Source organism: Ammospiza caudacuta, chromosome 1 (assembly GCF_027887145.1).
Source record: "Ammospiza caudacuta isolate bAmmCau1 chromosome 1, bAmmCau1.pri, whole genome shotgun sequence".
Classification (NCBI taxonomy): Eukaryota; Metazoa; Chordata; class Aves; order Passeriformes; family Passerellidae; genus Ammospiza; species Ammospiza caudacuta.
This window is the reverse complement of record NC_080593.1, coordinates 112726806-112748064: the sequence shown is the minus strand read 5'-3', so window position 1 is coordinate 112748064 and position 21259 is coordinate 112726806. Positions and strand designations below refer to the sequence as shown.

Genomic DNA, 21259 nt, shown 5'->3' with positions numbered 1-21259 from the left:
GGGAAATCCTGTTTCTCTTGAACTATAAACAGCCACTCAAGTATTTAAAAAACCAAACAAAAAGCTAAAGCTTATTCTTCAGAACTATAAGCTCTTGCAACATGACAGACTTAGATGTAGAGTTAACATTTTATAACTTAAGATATTTATTTCCTACAATAACCCCAGACTTTTTTTCTGGTGAAAATAAAATCTTAATGGAAAAAGTAAACAACTCAGAAAACATTTAAGAAAGGTTTACTTGCAGACAAGAGAAGCTGAGTACATGCATTTTGAGTTTTCTTCTCTACAAATACTGAATTGACCCAGTTATTTGTTTAATCCATGTAATAAATGTTAAACTTGCAATACTCTACATTCCTCCATTCTTTCACACAGAAACTTTGAAAGAATTGGAACTAATACAGTTTAGACATTTCACCCCATAGCATTAACATGGATTTCAAATGTAACAAGAAGAGTTTCTTGAAAACTCTTCTTTGCAATATATACTCCCTCCCCTCAAGTTTACAAATCATTTGCCTAATTTTCCCATGAAGCGCTGACTCCAGCTGAGAAACTGAAGCTTTGGGATGGAAAAAGGGCAGGAGCATGCAAACCCAACCCCTCTGGACCTGGTCACCACGGCTGTTCATCTCAGTACCAGGTACCACCAGTAGCACCCAATCCTCAACTCACTTAGGAGCTCACAGCTGCAGTCCCAGGCCATGGATCTGGCAGTGCACCTGGGACAATTATGTATTCCCACTGCATCCACCAACAGGCTTGTTTAAATAGAGGAAGGCAACTACACAGCCACATAATATCAGCGTTTAAGGGGAGCATGTCCCAAGCAGTGGCATTGATGGCTGTGAGCAAGAGATGATCTGCTTTGCTTCCAGCGTGACAAACTGGAATCTCCCACAGCATGGCTCTTCAGAGCCACCAACAGCCCTGAAGGACAAACCCCACCACCCAGACTACCTGCTCTCCCCTAGGGACCATGGCAGAAAGAAGCATAATCTTTACTTAGGACACTTTTGAAAACAAAAACTAACATTACAGGGATACAAGTAAACATGAAAATCTGGCAGTAGATATGGTGGGGGAGAAATTGCTTTCACCACATCATTCTTGTCTTCAGACACCAATTGTCTTCCAAAACCCCAGTTAACCCCTAACAGAGGAGAATTGCAACATGCCCCTTCAAATCTGGCTCAGCAGCAGCACTGTATATTGTGCATGTTGATCTGGTGACATAGATGGGCTTCTCATTTTATTTACACTCAAAGGTGTTGAATTTACAGTCAAATTGCCAATGATAGGATCACAAAAATTTATTTTAATCATCCATAATTAGCTTACATATGAAGATTTCTGTTGCTTTGGTCGCATCTCAATTTTTTTAGTGTATGACAACTACCGCTGTAATAGAGTAAAAAAAACAATACTCTTTCCTCCCATTCAGGCAACTACCCATTTCAATTTCAGCACCAGGAGGTTTCCAGGAAGAGAGGACAGTAGAAAGGAATTTATCTGAATTTTTCCAGACACTGTTAAAGCTCTTTTCTTTATTTGGTTTGGTTTTGCTTGGGATTTGGGGGTTTAGGGGGGATATTTTAGGGGGGTTTCTTTGAAGTTGCACAGAAAAATGTCCCCATTGATGTCACAGAGGCATAGCTCCAATCAGGCAGTGCAAACATAAATGCAGATTGTAACATGACTAAGATTTCTACAAAAAATATAAGCTAAAATTTCTTGAAAATACATGTCTACTTTTGAAGATCGATTTACACATGTCAAACAGCAGAGAAATATAAAAATAGAAATATTTTCTATTTTCTTAAAAGGGGAAACAAAATGAGAGGAGACCTACTCTACCTACATAAGGACTCCTCCAGGAAAAAAGCATACAGAATACATTGTGGATTTGGAGTTGAAGCTCCCGCACAGGAATTCCCACAGGAAGATGGCAGCTCTACAACACCTGCACCATCTCTGCTCAGCCCATGCTTCCCTGGGCACTGGCCTGGAGAAAGAGAGCCCAGCTGAGCAGAGACTCGTGGCTCTCTTCCACCTCCTGAGCAGCTCCAAAGGTCCATCCACATGGGAGCCCACAGGCCAGACCTAGCTTCAGGATGATTCCCCTGCTCACTGCTCTTTCTGCTGCGGCCTTGAGCTGCAGCAGAGGTAGGAAGGAAGGAGAAATGACAAGGCCACGACTGCTTTGTAGCTTTTAGCTATTAAATCACAAAGAAGGGATTGTCACTCGATCAATCAAGAAGCTGATAAACCTTTCCCCAAAATGGCCTTCAATCCACAGCACAGAAAACCCGTGCTTTCCTCTTGAGGATGCAAACTTACATCCACTGCTATCACACCAATGAAAATGTTCTCTGTCAGCAGTAAAAGGGAGGATGGGAGAGACACATGGAATTAATGCCCTGAACAGGAAGAGTGAAAAGATGACAATTACCTGGATGAGCAAAATAACTAGATAAACAACACTCATAACTAAGGAATTTCCTGCCTGCTTCCCTGTTCCCAAAGGAATCCAAAGTGGAACCACAGGATGGAAGGTAAAAAGCCCTGTAAGCTCTGTTCCTCCTGCCACTCCAGACAGATTACATTCTATATAAGTGTGGATGGTTTGGTTTTATTGTTTTGTTTGTTTTTAAAGCAATCTATTCTCTTATACACTTGTGTCAGAGTATCTTTCCCAGAAAACATTTTTTGCATTTAGACTGTTGACAGTAAAGGTCATCAAATTAAGAAAAAAAAAGGTCATCAAATTTAGAAAAAGACAAACCCACTAATGGTAACAAACCTCAGCTCAGGAATTGCTCAAAGCTGGAAGAGCACCGGGGCAAAATACCACTGTACACTTGTCCTGTTTCTATTACATTCACACATACTTGCTTTTGGCCACTATAAGAAGTTTTTGGGGTTACAGCTGTGATCTGACCTAGTACAGCTGAGTATGCATGTTTTCTAAAGTGACAAGAAATAAAGCTTGATTGCATAAGCAAAGCACTTTTAAGTACAGACATCCTCAGTAATTAGGACTTCCAAACCTGTTTCCTCAGACAGCATTTTGAAATAGCCAAGAATATTTCAGAGAAAAATAAGGTATGCCTATTAACTGAATATTTACTGTTTAAGTAATTGACTGATTACTGTACATAGATTCAGCTGTAAGAGAAGCACATTGTTAAAACAACAATAGGGATGTAGAGCAGCACCATTTGTAATTGTGGTCTCCACAGCTTGAGGCATAACTTCACATACACCATTTAACACAACATTCATTAATTCAATATAGCAAGTGGCCATTTCTGCACTGTAATTAGCTAGAACATCAGGCTTCAACTGCTCCATCTCAGGCTACTTTCAGCAGTTACATATTTTTCTAATGTATTTAACTTAGTCACAGACACTTAAATTTCACCTTAGGAATACATCCTCCCATTACCTACATAATGCTCTGTCCTACGCTCATCGGAACTACTGCTCATCCACTCCTTTCCTACATTATTTTGGATAATTTTGCACTGACAAATCTGGAGAGGACCAAAAAAATATCCTAAAACCTGAGGTGCAGAATTTTTGCAGAATTTCTTGAGAGGCACAAAGCAATGAAATTATTAGAAGCTAGAATAGAAGTATGTCCACTCACACATCTGTAAAGCATTATCAGAAGTGCAAAAATCAATTTTAACAGGAGTTCAAGATTGAGAGCTTTCACCAGAAATTTTAAATTTATTATTTCTTGCCATTTTTGCTTGTTTACAGATAAATGACATTCTTTAAGTTTTTCATATTTGCATCTCTAAAATGTTTACCCTTGAAAGACACTCCCAACACTTTGGCAGGTATTGTTTTACTTATAATTTAAGAATAAACATCCATAAAGAATTCCTTGAGGTGGACAGTCCATTTACCTCAGCAGCTTCCTCTTCTTGGCAGACTCGGTGGGGGCTCTGGGGGCCCTTCCCGCCGGCTTCCCCGGGGTGCGGAGAAGGGCCTGTGCTGACCTCAGCCACTCGCTGGCCGGTCGGGCTGGGACATCCCCCGTGTCCCCTCCTGGCCCTGCCTGTATTCCCTTCCTGGATCCTGGAGTGGTGGTGGCCAGGGTGGTCTCTCCTCCTCCCAGGCTGTCGTTATCGGAGGAGTACTCAGATATTTCTGTCGAAATTGCCTAAACGAATAAAGACAAAAAGCTGCTTGAGCAGAATGCCAATGAGGGGGTATAGATTTATGTAGGCAGGAATATGTTACCCAGTAACCCACAAATGGAATGCCAATTTATTAATATAACTTGGACAACTTCACTGTAAATGCACATGAATCTTTTGTCCGTCAACATCAACTCCTGAACATAAGGATCATCTCTTGAGGGACAACTGAGATGAGTAACATTTAGGGATTTTAAATAACTAGGTCTGGAGAATCAGGCCAATGTTTTTATCTAAGGCAAGTTTTGAGGGAAGCAGAGAGAGGATAATGAGTGATAGAGATCATCACTGAAGCCGAAAGAAAGAGAGCTTTTATATTGGGATTCCAGCAAACAGGAAGGTCAGCTTCCATAGTCTGAATGGAAGGAAGAAACTCATGCCTCTACTGACAGCTTGTAGGTGTCAAGTATGTAACCTTTTGTTAAAACATGATTTTGAACACCAAGGCAGGCCTTCATATCCAGCAGGCCTACAGCTTCCCAGGAAGGTTTCAAAAGTTGAGCATAAGCTGTTGGGCTGTCTGCAGGTAGCTCCAAGGAAGATGGATCACTGCTCAGCAGTCAGGGCTGGGAGCCAGCAGGGCTGGAGTTCAGCCCCACAGAACCTCACTGGAGCTCTTCTACCAGAAACTCACAGGACACACTGAACTCATCCCACTGAGGGAACGATGAGGGGATGAGAAGGCAGAAAAAACAACTCTGTAGAGACATGGAAGGCTGAGAAGAGGGCTGGGGGGAAATTCACCTGCTTTGGCTGAGCTCATTTTGCTCCCCTCTAGGGCTCCTGCAGAAGCAGGTTAAGGCTACTGGGTTGGCTCCCTAAGGTGAGCTCTACACAGCTGTTACATGCATTATGTTCTCTTGACCCAGTGTTGCTTAAAGTACTGAGTATTAAGCAAAAATACTTGGAAAGTGACATTTTACCAAGTACAGAACAAAATTATCTAAACCACTGAAATAGGCGGAGGACTAAGAAACATGAGCTGGGCTTAGTCTTCAGGAGCTAGTTGAAAAAAACCCAAAACAACCAAACCAACACTGTCTGCAGGTTCTGGTGGAGCTGTGACAGTCCTGTCACTGGGACCATCAGCACTAGGCCAGCTCAAGTAAACTGGCATAAAACTGTAGACAAGGCAAAGCAAGTTACTCAGACTGATCTTGAAAGAACCAAAACCCCAAACACAAAATATTAACTTTGCTTTATCAGTGGGAAACTGGGAAACCCCAAAGGCTGACATTGCTCCAGACCATGCTGCCTCAACCACAGAAAAAAATTACCCCATTCCTCTGGTGAAATGCAGTAAGTAATGCTCCACACAGGTTGTTTGACAACTGGCTCGGATAAAGACTTGAAAGGCGAAAGAGGAAAGGGAGGGAAATCACAGCATTCACTAAATTTGCTAAAGCTGTTCCATGTTATTAATTAGTGTAAATCTGAAAAGAGCATTTCTCAACTGTGCACAAAAATAAGTTCAGCTCTTGCCAGTTCTCTGATACATTTTTCACGTAAAAGCCGAGACACTGTGTTCATGTTCCGAGGGCTTACCTAAGTACTCTGGAAATTGGAATGACCTTTTAAAGTTACCCAGAGAAGTAGAATAGCTAAAAGAATGTAATTAATATCAGTCTGCTTTAAACACAACACAGTCAACATCTGTCCCTTGGCAACAATATTTCTCTGAAAACAAACTCCTTCCATATTGGAAATGAGCCAGAAATAAAAGATTTCAAATACTCTGAAAGCAGTAAGCAAGCACTTCATTCTTAAAACACCATTCCAATGCACTCACTTGCTTTAGGAATGCTTTAATTTTTCTCAAATAGCTATGATATCCACTGCACCTAAAAAAATGGATGTGAACCTGAAGTTCTCTGAGCGAGTGAAATGCAAATGAGAAAAGCCCTTGGGAAGTGCTTTAAATTAAGCATGTTTTAATCCCATTGACTGTTTAAGCGTTAAGAAGCTTTCCTAACTAAAGATTGTCTAATAAATAATTTCTGCTAAAATTACTGTATACTTGTTTAGACTGAACTTCCCCAAGGAAACTGTACTTTGGGTTTTTTGTTTTGTTTGCTTGTTAGTGTTTTTTGTTGTGGATGATTTTTTAATTGGTCAATTGGAAATTTTTTTTAAAAGAGTAAACTCTAAAAATGCAGAAGAAAAACAAAGAACAAAAACTTAGCCTTCCAATTCTGTACATTTTTTTAACTGTAGCCATAATCAGAATTCTAGTCTAAAGAGAAAAATATTTTCAAAACACACATCAAACACGATTTTTCAAGTATCCAGTAAACAAGCTGGCAAGCCTACCAACAATATGGTAGGGAAAAGCTGGCATAAAAAAATTATTTCTTTGATTCACTTTAAAACAATCCTTGATAAATAGTGAAGAAATTCTTCATTTTTTTATCAACATCTTAAACATCACAAAGAAGATTTTTTAGGAGTTTTGTTATTATTTTGTTGATTTTTTAAATAATATCCCCAGCAATATCATGTTTTTCTTCTGCATTTTTAGAGTTTCAGAAGAGCACCACTGCTAAGCACAAAGAATTGTCAAATTAAAACTGGTTTTCCACATGGCTAATTATTTTGAAATATAGTAATTTTGGTTACAGTGCTTGAGAGTACAATGCTTCCCTCCACACACAGGCTCAGTTTCCCCACCTAATTTCTTCCTCTGACCCCTGATCCCAATGTAATAATCCCCGATCAGAGGATTTTCATGACTGTCTCCCATATATCTCAATACCTCCAAACACTTTGTAGTAGACTGTTCACTAAGATATAGATATATTTCCAATGACGGCCTTTCCACAACACCCCCTTCTACATCATGCTAGCCACTTGTCTATATCCAGAAAAAAAAATCAGGGGTTGACCTCAATCTTTATCACTAAAACAATAAACATAGTTCATTTTGTTTGATTTTAAAATAAATCTATTTTCTCTGTGACTGTGTCATCTGAAAAGCTACAAATGCTCCCCTTTTATGGCTCTTTCTTTTAAGGGAAATGACAAGTATAAATACACAGGCTATTGCCATATTTTCTGTTAAGATTTGACTACAGGAAAGTAAAGAAGTCACTGAGTACTGTATTGGAGCATCCAGGACCCAATATTTTAAGGTTAAGCATTTTTTAAATCAAAATGCATCAAAAAAGAAAGAGCTCTCAAGATTATTTAATTAATATTTTTGACAGCACTCACAGGTACTAGTTAACAAAGAGGATGGTATACATGTAAAAATAGAAACCAAAATGAGAAACAGCAAATCCCAACTAAGCAGCTAAGATTGCTAAAGCACATACATTTGTCCATATCAATTTGCATTCACTAAGAACAAAAAAATACCAAAAAACAAACCACAGAAACTCTAAAATCCTACCCCAAATTGGTCAAACACAAAACTCCTGACTTCAGTGGAATGAAGATGGCATTCCACAAGCACATAGATTTTGCACACATGCAGCACAGAAGATACCATGCTGTTACATCTGTGACCAAGTACTTCCTCCCTCAGCCTCAAGAGATTTGCTTCAGCTACCTCTTGCTGAGCACCCTGTGAGTTCTCTGGCACTACCTTGGCAATCTGCACAATGTTTGCTTCAACAAGGCCTGAAAAAATCACCTTTTCACTTCAATAGTGATGGAAGCAAGTAAAATCTGTATTTGATGAATTAAATAAGCACTTGATATTTTTTATCATTAAAATAGCAGTAAGTTAACATGAGAAGTGTTACATTTCCATTTGAAGTTTCCAGCTTTAGCACAGAAAGCAGAACTTTACAAAGCTTTTTGTACAAAGAGAAAGCTAACAGATCAACCCTATTAAAATAAATAATAAATCAGTATTTTTTTAAAAAGGCTCTCAGACAGTGATTGCTAATCAGAGGCAAGGTGATGAGCAGTTGTGTGGGTTTCTTATCTCCCTTGTCTCTTCTCCCAAGATACATTACTCAGTGATTTCTGCAGAAAAGCATCAGTATCCACACCTCACCTTTGTAGCCATTAAACACTTCCATTTTTTCAGTTGCATACATTCAGTTAATATTGTAAATATTTCCCAGTAGATATGAAGATACTTTGCAGATAAGATGCTCAGTAAGAGTTCACAGATACTATGAACAAGTTTATCAGCTGAAACTAAGATACTTCAGCATGCTGCAGTGTCTTACAGACAAAAAAACACATATCAAATTCTATATAGACATTGATATAACTTTTTACAGATAGAGGTCACTTAGTCTGTCATTTCCTTCCCTAAATAATATAAAAGTCTTCCCTCCTATTATCCTACCACAGCCTAGCTCAAATAGCAGAACTAAGAGTGTATCTCAGAGCACCCTTAGGGAACCAGGCTTTCTCAAGGTCACAGAGCCAAGTCATGTCAGAAACAGAAACAGTATTTCAGAGTTTCAGGCTCTGATCACAGTACATACAGAGTAAAATTAATCTTGTGGCATCTCCCTCCTGCTTGTCCATTCATGTATCTTTGCCTCTGGTTCTGGAAGCATTTTCTCTTACCCCCCACCTGTTCCTTCATGGACTAGCTTTTTCCCTTTCGTGATTCCCTCTTGTTTTTCAGACTTGATTGGCAACTCCCCTACCTGCCCTCTCATGACAGCTCTCAGGATGGTGGAAGCTGACCAGTATTAACAGTATGACCAGTGTTAACAAACACACAGTGAACTCTGGTGACTACCCTACTGCCTTTTCCTTTATCCAGTCTTCCCTGCATTTGCACTGCAGGTACTTTGCTGTCATGCCTGCAAAGAGATTCAAATGCAGCCCACTTCTACTCCAGGCAGCTGGCTATGGGTTCCAAGGAGACTTTGTATCTTGCATGGTACTCTCCAGAAAACAAGAGTGAGCAGAAAAACCACTGGATTTAGCACAATGAATATTCACAAGCATAAATCACCAGTGCAGTATGTCAAAGGCCCAGGCTATGCTAATGAATGCTCGAAGCTAACTCCACCAGAAGCTGGCTTGCAGGATTACGGGGAGTAGGGTAAAGGTAAAAGAAAAGTAGTTTTCCCTTAATTAATCAACAGAAAATTAATTCAAGCATTGTGCACACAGATAGTACAGGATATTATTCAGCTCTATAAAGATAATTAAAGATACAAAGGATTTAAAGCTTGCAATTCTCTTCAAAGCTCTCTGTTTTCTGAAGCTTTAACTGAAGCACTGAAGTCTATGCCAAATATACTTTCCTAGTAGCTTGAGAAATAATTTGGAATACTAATCTTGGTAAACTAGCTACTTTCACTCTAGAGGGATATAATTCAAATATTCCTTCATAAAAAAACTTTATGTTGAAGTGCAGAGTTAGGCATGTGCAACTCTGTGGGTGACACCAAGCCTTCTTCTCATGGAATAACCACAGGAACAACATGCAAAAATACAAGATTAGGTAGCAGAGCGTGGGCAGAGATATTCGTATGAAAAAAAGAACAATGAAAGACATAAATCACTAATAAGGTATTTTTGGACTTGCAAGCCCAAACTGACACAGCAGATTAACTGAAATTTTGTATCTGGAACAACCACCCAGTGTTATTACAGAGACAGCACATATTTAAAATGGATCTCAGGTAATGCCTGGTTGTTTAGCCAAGTACTGCATTCCTCCCCAGCACACGCACTCAGACCATCTGATCTGTCCTAAATATTTATCAGTGGTGTTGGTTCAGTGCTCTAGGAAATGACATGTCCTGCTCCACACACACAGCACTTTGTGGCTGCCATTACAGGAAACTGAGCCGTGCGCTCCCCAAGCACCGGGACAGCCACCCCCAGCACTTCCCTGGGATTCTCCAGGAGCGAGCACCACCGAGCTTCTCTCCCCCTGCTTGGCCACCACTAAACCTCAGTGACATCTCCCTTCACACAGACATGGGAATGATTTTTGCTGTCTCCCAGCTGCCACCACCCCAGGGCTGGAATGCAGTAGTTATTAGCACACAAAATCATTTATGCCAAGTGGCAAAGAAGAATGCGGTATCTACTTGAATATGGAGGAGAAGTGTAGGCAGCAACACTGTAATTATTCAAAGCAGAATTTGGTCACAGACTGCACCCTCATCTCCTCTTTAATGGTGTTTTGAGACCTTTAAACAAGTGGTTAGGACTTCTCTTCTATGACTAATCAAAAAGGATTCACTGCATCCAGCAGCCCAGAGCTTCCTATCGTAAAGGAAATTGATTCATGATTATCTCTGGAGGAAGCAGGTCAGCTACCAAACCTTACACACCACTGCTGGGCTTCCCTTTGAAGAGCTCCTGGGGAAGTCTTACCCATGTTGGACACCATTTATTCTGCAAGCCCTGTCAAAATACAGCTGCATTAGTTACTGTCTTAAAAGGTAACCTCAAAAATAGGATTCAATCCAAAGGAAAAATACCAATAGCTGTTATCAAAAGAAAAGCAAATGGGACAGTTTCAGAGATGCTTTCATACAGGGAAGGAGTTGAAAGGGCTTTCATGGAACCCTGCAGAAATGAATGGAATGGTATGGCTGCTGTCAGACCCAAGAGCCAATTATCTGATGCTGAGCTTCCTGCATCATTTTTGAAAAAGAAAGTTGTAGAGAGACAGGAAAACTCCCTCTTCCACTTCACAGAGTGAGGAAGTTGAAGCACAGTACATAAGCCCACAAAATGGTGGTTTATATCACACATGAAATAATAATTAACAAAATAAATAACTTGTATCATCGTTTATCAGTTCCCATATCTTGTTTAGATCATTCTGCCTTGAAGTGGAAAATGAGGTGACGATTATGCTTGCATGCAGTATGTTTGGCTGTGCATTCTTTTTTGTCAGGGCAGAGGTGTGTGTTTTTGTTTGGTTTGAGCTCTCTCACTCACAATCCTGTACACACACACCACTGGCAGGCAGTATCCTGCATGTAGCACTAATCACTGTAGGAAACAAGAACGAAAAACTAACATCAAAATTAGATTTTGCACAGATGCACAAAAATCAACATGAAAATCTGATCTTCAAAAGAAGAACTTTGGGAGAAGAGTAAAATTACAACAAACCAGATTTTTTATAGACCTAATGCAAAGATGGTATTTACTGACTTTTTTTTTTTTTCTTTTAAGCCAGGTAAAGAATGCACAAGTGGTAAGAAAGATGAAATCAAAGCCGTAACTTCTAATCCTGAGCAGAAACCTCAGCTTTCACAAGGCAAACAGGTTAAGCAGGCTATACCTCTGGAGATCCATCCACAAGCTGTTCCAGCCTGCCTCTCCCAGAACAGGTTGTTCTGAGGCATGGATCAGCCGACCGAAACAGGTGAGGCTCTCGTCTCAGCCCAAGTGCCTTTTTACACAAAATCAGGCTGGAAAGCAAGAAGCACTATTTCTTTCTGAGGGTGCTGCATAGATGTAGAATTAAATATGATCCCAAATTAAATAGTGATCCTAAAGGTAAGGCTGAACAAAACTGTTGTCTGCTGTGCACAAGGACAGGAAAGAATAGTAGGGGACAGTGAGCTGCTAAAGTGCAAAATGAACACAAAGCAAGATTACTTAACATTAGTTAAGGGACACTGACTTGTACTCTATATAGACCCTGCTGCAATCATAGCATCTGTAGCATTTGCAATGCAACTGCATCTCTTAAAAGCATCACTTTAGTAGATTAGTTGACTTCTTTAGCATTAAGAATTCAATCTATCACTTCCTAATATTATCTCAGTACCACTGATCTCACCATCAGTCTGTAATCAGAGTAATAGCCAACTTCCAACAGACCAAATAATGCTGAAAAATGTTAACATGGACAATCTACAAGTGCTTTTCCTGCTTTCTCTAATGTTTTTTTCCATCATACAAGGACATCTTAATTTTCTCTCAAGGAAAATGAATGGCTGTTAGAGACAGTCTGGACAATTTGTGCACACTGTTAGCCAATGTTACATTCAAGTGCATTACCATAACCCTTGCTCTCCATTCCCTTCTTCAAAAAAAAGAGGGGAAGGGGGAGACGCCACTTCACGTGTTGCATCTTGCAAACTATTCAGGGACAGAACCAGGTCTCCTCTCATGCAACTGCACATTATCCCACGCAGTTGAGCTCTCATCTTGATAAGGATCCTCCAGATGACAGAGACACAGGCTTTCAAATATAAATACCTGACTCTGATAGGGCATGCAGATAATTACATCATTTTGCACAGAAGCCTCAACATTATACACTGAAGTTTGGGCACACAGGAAAATTGCAGTCAGCTTATAATACCACTTAAACAGGGTTTCGTTCTTGACACAGAAATAGTTACTTTCATGTTTCCAAGGAACAGATGTTATCACATGGTTTGATAACCTACTTTCACATTCTTTGTTTATAGTTATTCACTCAGTTTCATTTATTAAAGTTAGTGGATCTGTGCCATGAAACCTCAGTTTTATTGTCTCTGGTTTAGGTGATGTTATGGTAATCATCCCGGCTAAAGCTTGGCTGTAACAAGAGGGCTCAACTGAAAGGCATGATTAAAAGCCAAATTATTATTTATGAACTAAATCCTAAAGCACCTAGACTAAACACCTGCAGGATTCAGTAGGTACTGTTAAAGGAGGAAATATATTTCCATCTTCAAGCAACTGTTTTGTTTTAACCCAAGCCTTCAGAGAGAACAAATACTTGCAATGGGAGGTAATAACTTTTACTAGACAAACAGATATAGCTCTGGGAAAGCAGACAAGCATTTAGCACTAAGGCCATCTATAGGTCTCAAAAGTTTGGTGTTTTTTTCTCCAAACAGATCATTTGGTCTAAGCAAATTAAATCTTTCCTTATAAAATTGCTTCTCTCTTATCTTTAGCCAATACAGTTATGAACTGTATAACCATCTTGCAAGATTTTAAAAAGGTTGTTTCTAAAACAGCAAATGCTTCTCACAGTAATGTCACTGTATAGATAGATCAGAGAACAGTCAAAAACTTTCAAATTTTTCATATTATGGATTCTTTGCAAAAGTAGATGATAACTGCAAGCACGTTATGTTTGAGATTAAAGGAAGCAATTCCAGAATAACCAGCTAAATGAGGGATTGCACACAGGTATTCAGTAAAGCAAAAATTATTCACACCGATTGATCGCTTTGGTTGATCTGCAGTTTCCTGTGAAAACCCTTAGAAAAGCACTTATCATAAAAGGAAAGAAAAAAGAAAACGAGAGAATGGAAACACAAGTGGCACAGTGTTGTATAAAACAAATGCAATACAGGCACAATTTCTGCAATAATGCTCAGCACTTAGTGGAAAAATTTTTGTTGACAATATCCACAGGGACACACAGAAACACCTTGAAATTGAGATTCTGCACTTCCAGCTGCAGCAGTGCCAGCGTTCATGGCTGCAGCACTGGCAGCTGGAGGAGACACCAGGCTGCCAGGCAGGGCAGCACATTACATTCATTTTCTTCTACTCCCACTCACTCCACATTCTTCTCACTTGACTGTGCTTCCCTTTGCCCCATTTATTGCTTCACAACTCCTGCGGAACTGCCCCCAAAGCCTAAAATAGTCCCTTCATTTTTCCCTCCTCTTCATTTCCAGTTTCTTTCAACCCTTTCCCTGCTCTCCAGAAGTCTTTCCACACACAGCCTAACTTTTTCTAGATCATTTTGTGGTTTTGCACTGTTAAAACTATTTTAAACAGCAAACATTTTGGGGCAGGAAATGTGTTACCACGTCTGAAATACTGTGTCAGTGATGACAGCATGTGCATACACACAAAAGCGCCACCTTCACCAAAACTGATTTCTAACATTGATGAGAGCACCTATATGCAGGCTAAAGAAATAGAAAACTCATTTAACTGCTTTTACAAGTAAGCCAAAGGACACCAAACAATGAAATTGCTTTGAAAAATACATTAAATATACTCAGCTAAAATTAGCTCTATTTGGATAAAGAACAAAGAAAACTAAGCCCAACACGAAGTTTACACATTTTCTTTCAGTTCACGTGCCTAAACTTTGGGGCAACAGAAGGAAAAAAAGGTAAACATCAATTGAGTAAGGCACTGTAATTGAAAATTGTAATGTTGCTGCAAATACACACTTTATAGAGAGTCAAAATTGCTCACTGCTACAATACTGTCTTAAGTTTGACACATTTAGCTGTGCTGATTGTTCACAGTACATAAAAAGATTTTAAAGTACAGACTTTAAAACTCCTTTGAGATCTAGATTAGAATAAAAGTGTGTGTGCTGTAATATAGGTGTGTTACATTACATTTAGTGACGTGACTGCCATAATATGGGTATAATACAACATTGTAGGACCCATGGAGACAATCACAGATATTTAAAACTTTTGTAGAAAATAAGCACACACATAAACTTATCAGGAAGATACACTTGAAATGTCCCAGTAATCAAACACAATCCTTGCACAACTAAACTCAGTGGACTGTAATTCTCTAAGAACGGGCTAGCAGCTGACATGAGAACTTGTAAAGAAAGGAGCCCTGAAATACAAACATCCATAATTTGTATTAAGCATTTCCTTATAAGGACTATAAAGCTTCCATAAAGTAGTATGATTAAGAAGAATTAAGGTAATTCTTCTCAATTACAGGCAGAGTGCATGTCATGCACTTTAACATACTTTGAAAAAGCAATCCTTGACTGGTATCCACAGCAGTCACCAATAGCTTTTGGATTCATGCCTCCACTATCTCAAACCAGATTGAGAGATTATGATGGCTCAATTTCACTTCCATTCTTAAAGCAGTGCTTCTGAAAGGGAGGGGAAAAATAATGGAAAACTGTCATTTTCTATTCTATTCTGTTAGCATGTGTCAATGTGTATTTACATGTGGAAAATGCAAAATTCATGTGTGGAAAGTGTGTATCCTCTTTTTTTTTATAATATAAGGGAAGCTCAAAGCTGACAATCATAGAGGTTAATTCAACATCTCAGAAAGGCATTTAGAAACCTGTCCTTTAAGATACTATTAAATGAAACATATTCTCCTCATTTTCCTCTTCCCAAAGTAAAAATGCTTATGTGATATTTGTCCTTCAGATCAAACTCTGCAGCTAGCAAGATTTTTAAAAAAGTCTTGCAAATCTTTTTCTCTTGAACTTGGAAGTGACCTATTAGCATTCTGATCAAAACTTGCAATGTTTGGTAAAGCAACTAAAAATTGCACACATCCAAACCCAAAATTTGTACTAAAAGTAAAAATAAGAAGAACACTTTTCATTAAACAGCAGTTAACTCTCAAACACCAGCAAGCTCTGGGAGCTGTGCTCTGCACTGAAAATTTGGGACAGGGGAAGCGAAAAACCCCAAATTTAGAAAGGAGAGGGACAGTGACAGCAGCTTTGAAGAAGTGCTCAGGCAGTTCTGGGCATCTGGCTGCACCATTTTTAGGAATTGTGTGACAGGCAGCTTTACTGCCTAAATGCAGAAGTGCAAATTTTGGCACCCACTGTATCAATTTTGTGCTTGTCTTAGTGGCAAGTATTTTAATCACAAGTTCTTTTCTTACCTAGAGAACAATACATCATGTTCTCATGTTACTTCAGCAGCAACAAGTGGTCATCAGGGTCTACAGTAACTAAAACACTGCATCATTTTGTATCTCCCACCCCGTCACCAAAGAGATACTCCTGCATGGAGTAAACTAAATTGCTGCCTGGACGGTCTGCATTCCCCAGCTCACAACAACAGTAATTTCATTTTGGTCAGAAAAATGGGTGAGACATTGCAGCAGATGTGGCTTGAATAAAAAAAATAATAGGGACAACAATAATAAAAAAAAAGAATCCGTCTTTCAAAATCTCAAAAATTTCACATGTGTCTAGGGTAATTCTTCAGGGTACAAAATACAGCAGAACTGCAGTGGAGCAAGATCTTGCTTTCTACTTGCCAAAAGCCTAATCAGCTTATCTATACTGATGCTTTAATGATTTAGACTTTAACTCACACAGTATTTTCCTTTCAGTGCTAGGACAGTAACTACACAAATCTATCAATGTATTATAACTCTACTGAAATATGGAGAGCCAAAGTTAAAATAAGTTTTAGATATTAGAGGAAATGTAGGTAACACATTGTGTTCTACAGTTAGCAATTCATTAAAAATAAACCACACACTAATTATGTTATTAAAATAAAGCAAAAAATTTAGTTAAGTCAGAATAAGAACAAACACAGCTGTGTCATATAATGGTGCAAGATCATTTAGTCTAGGCATAAAGAAGAATCTATTCTCAGCATTCAGACAAGCATTTGAATATTCTTGCAGAAAAGATTACTTCTCAGTTTCACAGTCATGTCAAAATAATGTGAAAGTACAATCACAAGTGCATCAATTAAACCCTTGATACTCAAAATACTGACTCACAGTTTTACACTGCAGCTACTACAATTCAGACCATTAATGTAACTTTAACACATATCAAGACTTCAGGATGAAAATCCTTTTGACATGTTTATTAACAGCCAAATTTACACTTGGAAACCTAAGACATGTTAAATGCATTTTCCCTCCAAACTGCCAAAAGCCAACTGATTCTGTTATGGACTAATCACTTAGAAGGGAGGAAGAATGAAGTTTCCAGACCAAAAATTGACCATCTGTGTCAATTTTCAAGAGTAGCATCAAATAAGAGATTTCATTTTTTTCTTTTTATTTTACTATCAACAGAAGTCCTTCAAAACTGCATCACTACAGCCAAGTGGAAGTAGTATTGCTCCTGGAATGCAGTTATTGAAGGAACAGAAAGCTTACCCTATGTAAAATAGCCAAACTGTACAATTACATTTACACTACCTAACAAGACAACCACTTCCTAAGGAGAAAGCTATTAAGAAATTGAAAATTGAATTTAACAAGTCACCCACACTCTCTAACACCACAGTGAAAAAAAGAAATGTATATGCACTACATCCTACACACAAGCAATTACATTTGTTTGTTTATATTTAAATAAGCCTGACATTTTCCATTCAGGAAATTTCCATTTAGGAAATGCCACATACTTTTCTCCCCAGTTTTAGGATTCTCTTTGTGTACTTCTATGTACCTAATATTAACTTGTTTGCTTCTTCTGCCTAATAAGTAGTCTGGCTATAAAGAGGTTCCTTAATTCACTCCACTTTTTGCAGAATAGAAATTTCAGTTATCTTCACTTACTTCTTCTATGTAAGGCTGCAATAATTCAAGATAAATTTTACTAAACAGAAAAGGAAACGACCATATGTCAAAAGCAGATGCATGCACCTACATACCCACTTCTCCCTGCCCCAAAACTGAACTCCACATCCCTTCACAACCCACTACACATGGATACATCCTTTAGAAATTGGTTCCAAATATATAAAAAAAAATATTTGCAGGACTTTCATAACAGGTATCTTTACATCTAAAGGATTACAGGAACATACTGCACAAAAATAGGGAGCAAAAGCAGCAATGCTTTCTTACAGTCAAAATCTCAAAACTTAAGGTCAGTATCATAATTAGTTCTGTGTTTTCAAGTTATACTATACTGATAGACTAGAATTTGGACAGTGTTAAAGCAATACCTTATTCATGTCCTAGCAAGTATAGTAGTCCAGGAAAAATAGGCAGAGATGACAAAAGCTCCTCTATTTCATTTGACAGCCATTCAAAAAGCACAGTGCAGGGAGGGGATTCAAAATGCATATAAATCAGGTTTGCTATGATAGCAACACCACTGGATTTATGCTGATGGGTTTTCTAGCTCTTATACTACTACCACATATCATGGCCAAGACTCTGAAGACCAGGTGCACAAATGTGGCTTCCCTATGGATACACCCCTGGCACAAAGCAGCACAGAGGATGTCTAAAGTAGTTTGACAGACAACACATAAAACCACATTGGTGGATACAGAGGAAATAATTTCAATAATTTTCTGTAGATGGAAACCACCAGCATAAGACTTCACTTGTGACTGATGAAATAAAATTATACCAGAAGATTTCCAGGGAGAGAATACAGCCCAGAATTACAAAAAAAAAAAAAAAAAAAAGCTCTTGGGAGAAATCTGGGGAATTCCCTGCTTCAGATACAAAGAGGAAACAATAGCTGCAATAGAAAGCCAAGGATCTACTTTAAAAAGCAGATGATGTTTATGAAGTGCTGCCTGAACTGGTGAACCTTCACAATAAAATGTCATCATCTAGTGGTGTGGTGTAAGTGCAGGACTGAGTCAGAAAGCCTGACGTTAAAGACTCAGTTTAGCATCTCCTGTGGTTTGGGGACATGTTCTTTAAACAAAATTTTCACAAGTGATTCTCAACTGTATCTGGTAACTCTGTTCTGAAATATATTTTGCACAGGTGCTAGACACCAACTCCCATGTAAAAACACTGAGCACTGTTAGCATTTAGGGGTGAGGGAAGCAGAACTGCAAAGCATTTATATTTAAAATCAGAAAGCACACATTCAAATTTAAAGGACCTTTGAAAGTCCTCCCTTAACTTGTTACCTCTTCAAAACAGCAGACTGGTAATCATTTGGATAACTTCAGGGAGATGACAATTAAAAGAAAACATTAAAAATGTTCTATGCATGCAAATACATAAGGTTATCTTCAGCTATAAAAGCTCAGACTCAGGCTCCAAGAGGAGTTTTGATGGCATTTAGACATCTAAGTCCAAGAGGTCAGTCGTTTTGGACATAACCAGATGCATTGCAACTTTGCAGACTCGTGGTTTATGTCACATATAAACCTGTGAGTACAAAGCTGGTACTTCTGTACCTAAGCCTGTTCAGGGGCTTGATTCAGTAGCTGTGAGTTTATGCTCTGCAGGGATTTCCACTCACAGCATGCTGTACATGCATCGCTGGCATTGGAAAGCACACCCACAAGAGTAAACACAGCTCTTCCATAACACTCCAGGCATTTCAGCCTAAGCAATGGAGAAGCCCCAACTCTCACAGGACAATCTCTATATTAAGAGAATTTAAATCCCTTCCTCTCAGTAAAATTCTCAACCCACCAAACAGAGCAACAAGGAGGTAATTTTTACCCCTCCCTTGAAGGCTGTGTCACTGCAGAAAAAAACCCCCACAAGAGTCAAAGGATCTCAAAGAGCTTCAGTCCCTGCTCCACATCAAACAGGCATTAGATAAAGTGCAGGAACACCAGGGAGCTTAAGTGTTCCTTGGTCAGAAAGACAGTAGCTGGGAATCCTGGTATTTAGCACTTAAGCTCATCTGTTTATTGTATATAGAATACAGGCATCTAAATTGAAGTTTAATGGCTATTTTGCAGGCCAGGACTAAGATTCCTGTAGCTCTGGCATGATGATGGGCTGCACCACAGAAATCAGCCCATTTTCTGCATCTGCCTCCAAATATGCTGCAGTGTTTTTTGGAAATCCATACAACTCCCAAATCTCCCAAAGCCAATGCTGATCACAGCAAAAACGTGACAATTCAGTCCTCTGGAGCTGCCTAACCAGGTTTCAATTACCACAGTTTGGAATTTTACAGTGACACTGCACGATCAAGCACAATTTAATTGTATTTTCATTTGTTAGTTAGATGAGCTCCTGTCCACTTCTCTACTTCCTCAATTCAGACAGTGCAGAAATTTAAGCTGTGAAGACAACACTGGATTTTGCAATGCCTTCAGGACTTCAAAAAAATACTTCAAATACATCAAAGTGGTCAGATAAGTTAGTACTCAATAGGAAGTTGTTTCTCGAAAGGAAATTGCAAATTTCAGTCAAAGGGGAAGATGGAGAGCTAGAATTAACTAACTGTTCCAAAAACTTCGGAAAGCAGGAAGGGCTTGTGAAGGTTGCATAAAGAAATTGCATGCAACCACATAAACAAGCTCAGTTGAGGACTATATAAGTATCTTAAGAATATGTCTCCAAGCAAAAAAAAAACCCCAAAAGAACAAAAAAACACTCAGAACTTTCTAGCATTCAAATATCTAGTTTCCACTGAAGATCAGGGATTATTTCATATTCAGGCACCAACAAAGCAACTGGTATTCTTATTTGGCCAGTTAATCTGTTCAGCTTGACCTATGCTTGTACCCAGTGTCCACATTGTGGGCGGCTGGCCACAAGCACAGTCAGAGCAGTGAGCCGGTTGGGTTTTTAATCTGTCCCTCGTAGCCATTCTCACATCTTTCCTCTGCAGCTTGTAATGCAGCTAGGGAGAAGAGCATCCTTGTAGAGTCATTTAGTAAAAGAGATAACACTGGCACACTGAGCAAAGACTATGTTCTCTACCTGCTCAGCAAAAGACACATTGCCCTTTTTGCCACAAAACACACACTTCAGGCTGCAACTCTACATATATACAGTACTGGCAGAAGCTTTCCATTTACCTTGTTACTGTACCTGAATGTAACTGGGAATGTGCCCAGTTCACAGACAGTTTTGCTGTAATACTGTGATAGTATGGGCTTGGCACAATTACATCACACACATTATCTTGGCAGCAGGCAGCAGCAGCTCCACCAACTGAGCTCAAGGCCAAGCCATCAACAGTTGTGCTGAATGAGTTGTCTGCACATTTTTACAAAGGCTCTCCCATTTCTTGTGTTTACTTTAATTTGTTGCCCTTATCTTAGTGTTGTACCAACATCCCAATGCAATATTCATGTATACCAGTAAGCTGTGAGAAAACATGCAGTAAAGAGGCAACGAACTCTAGCCTTGTCATGATCCCTTTTGCAAACATGATGCTCAGAATTTTTCACTCATGGTGAAGTAAAACAGACCCTGCATAATTAAGACTGAGAACTCTGCCAGGTGCATGTGTGTGTCTTGGAGCCACAGATCTGCTCACTTCTGAACTCTGGGCCTTTCCATGTGAGATCACAGCACGACCCTAAGCTCTTTTTAACATTCTTAAATATCATTCTCAGCAATTTTCAAGCCTTCTTCCAACAGAATGTAACATTTTAGCCTGAAACTAGCTTATGTTAGTTTCAGAAATAACAACAAAAATTAAATGTGTACCACCTTTTACAATCCATGTATCTGTCTGCATTTGACAGAATTGCCTTTCTGGTGGC

General features: G+C 39.0%; 1 protein-coding gene across 1 annotated transcript in view; it reads right to left on the bottom strand.

Moving 5' to 3' along the window:
* Positions 1–21259, bottom strand: part of SPIDR (scaffold protein involved in DNA repair) — a 193305-nt gene that overhangs the window by 139293 nt on the left and 32753 nt on the right. The window contains exon 6 of the mRNA XM_058805939.1: positions 3921–4177. Within this exon, the coding sequence (XP_058661922.1) occupies positions 3921–4177 (257 nt within the window). The remainder of the gene's footprint in view (positions 1–3920; positions 4178–21259) is intronic.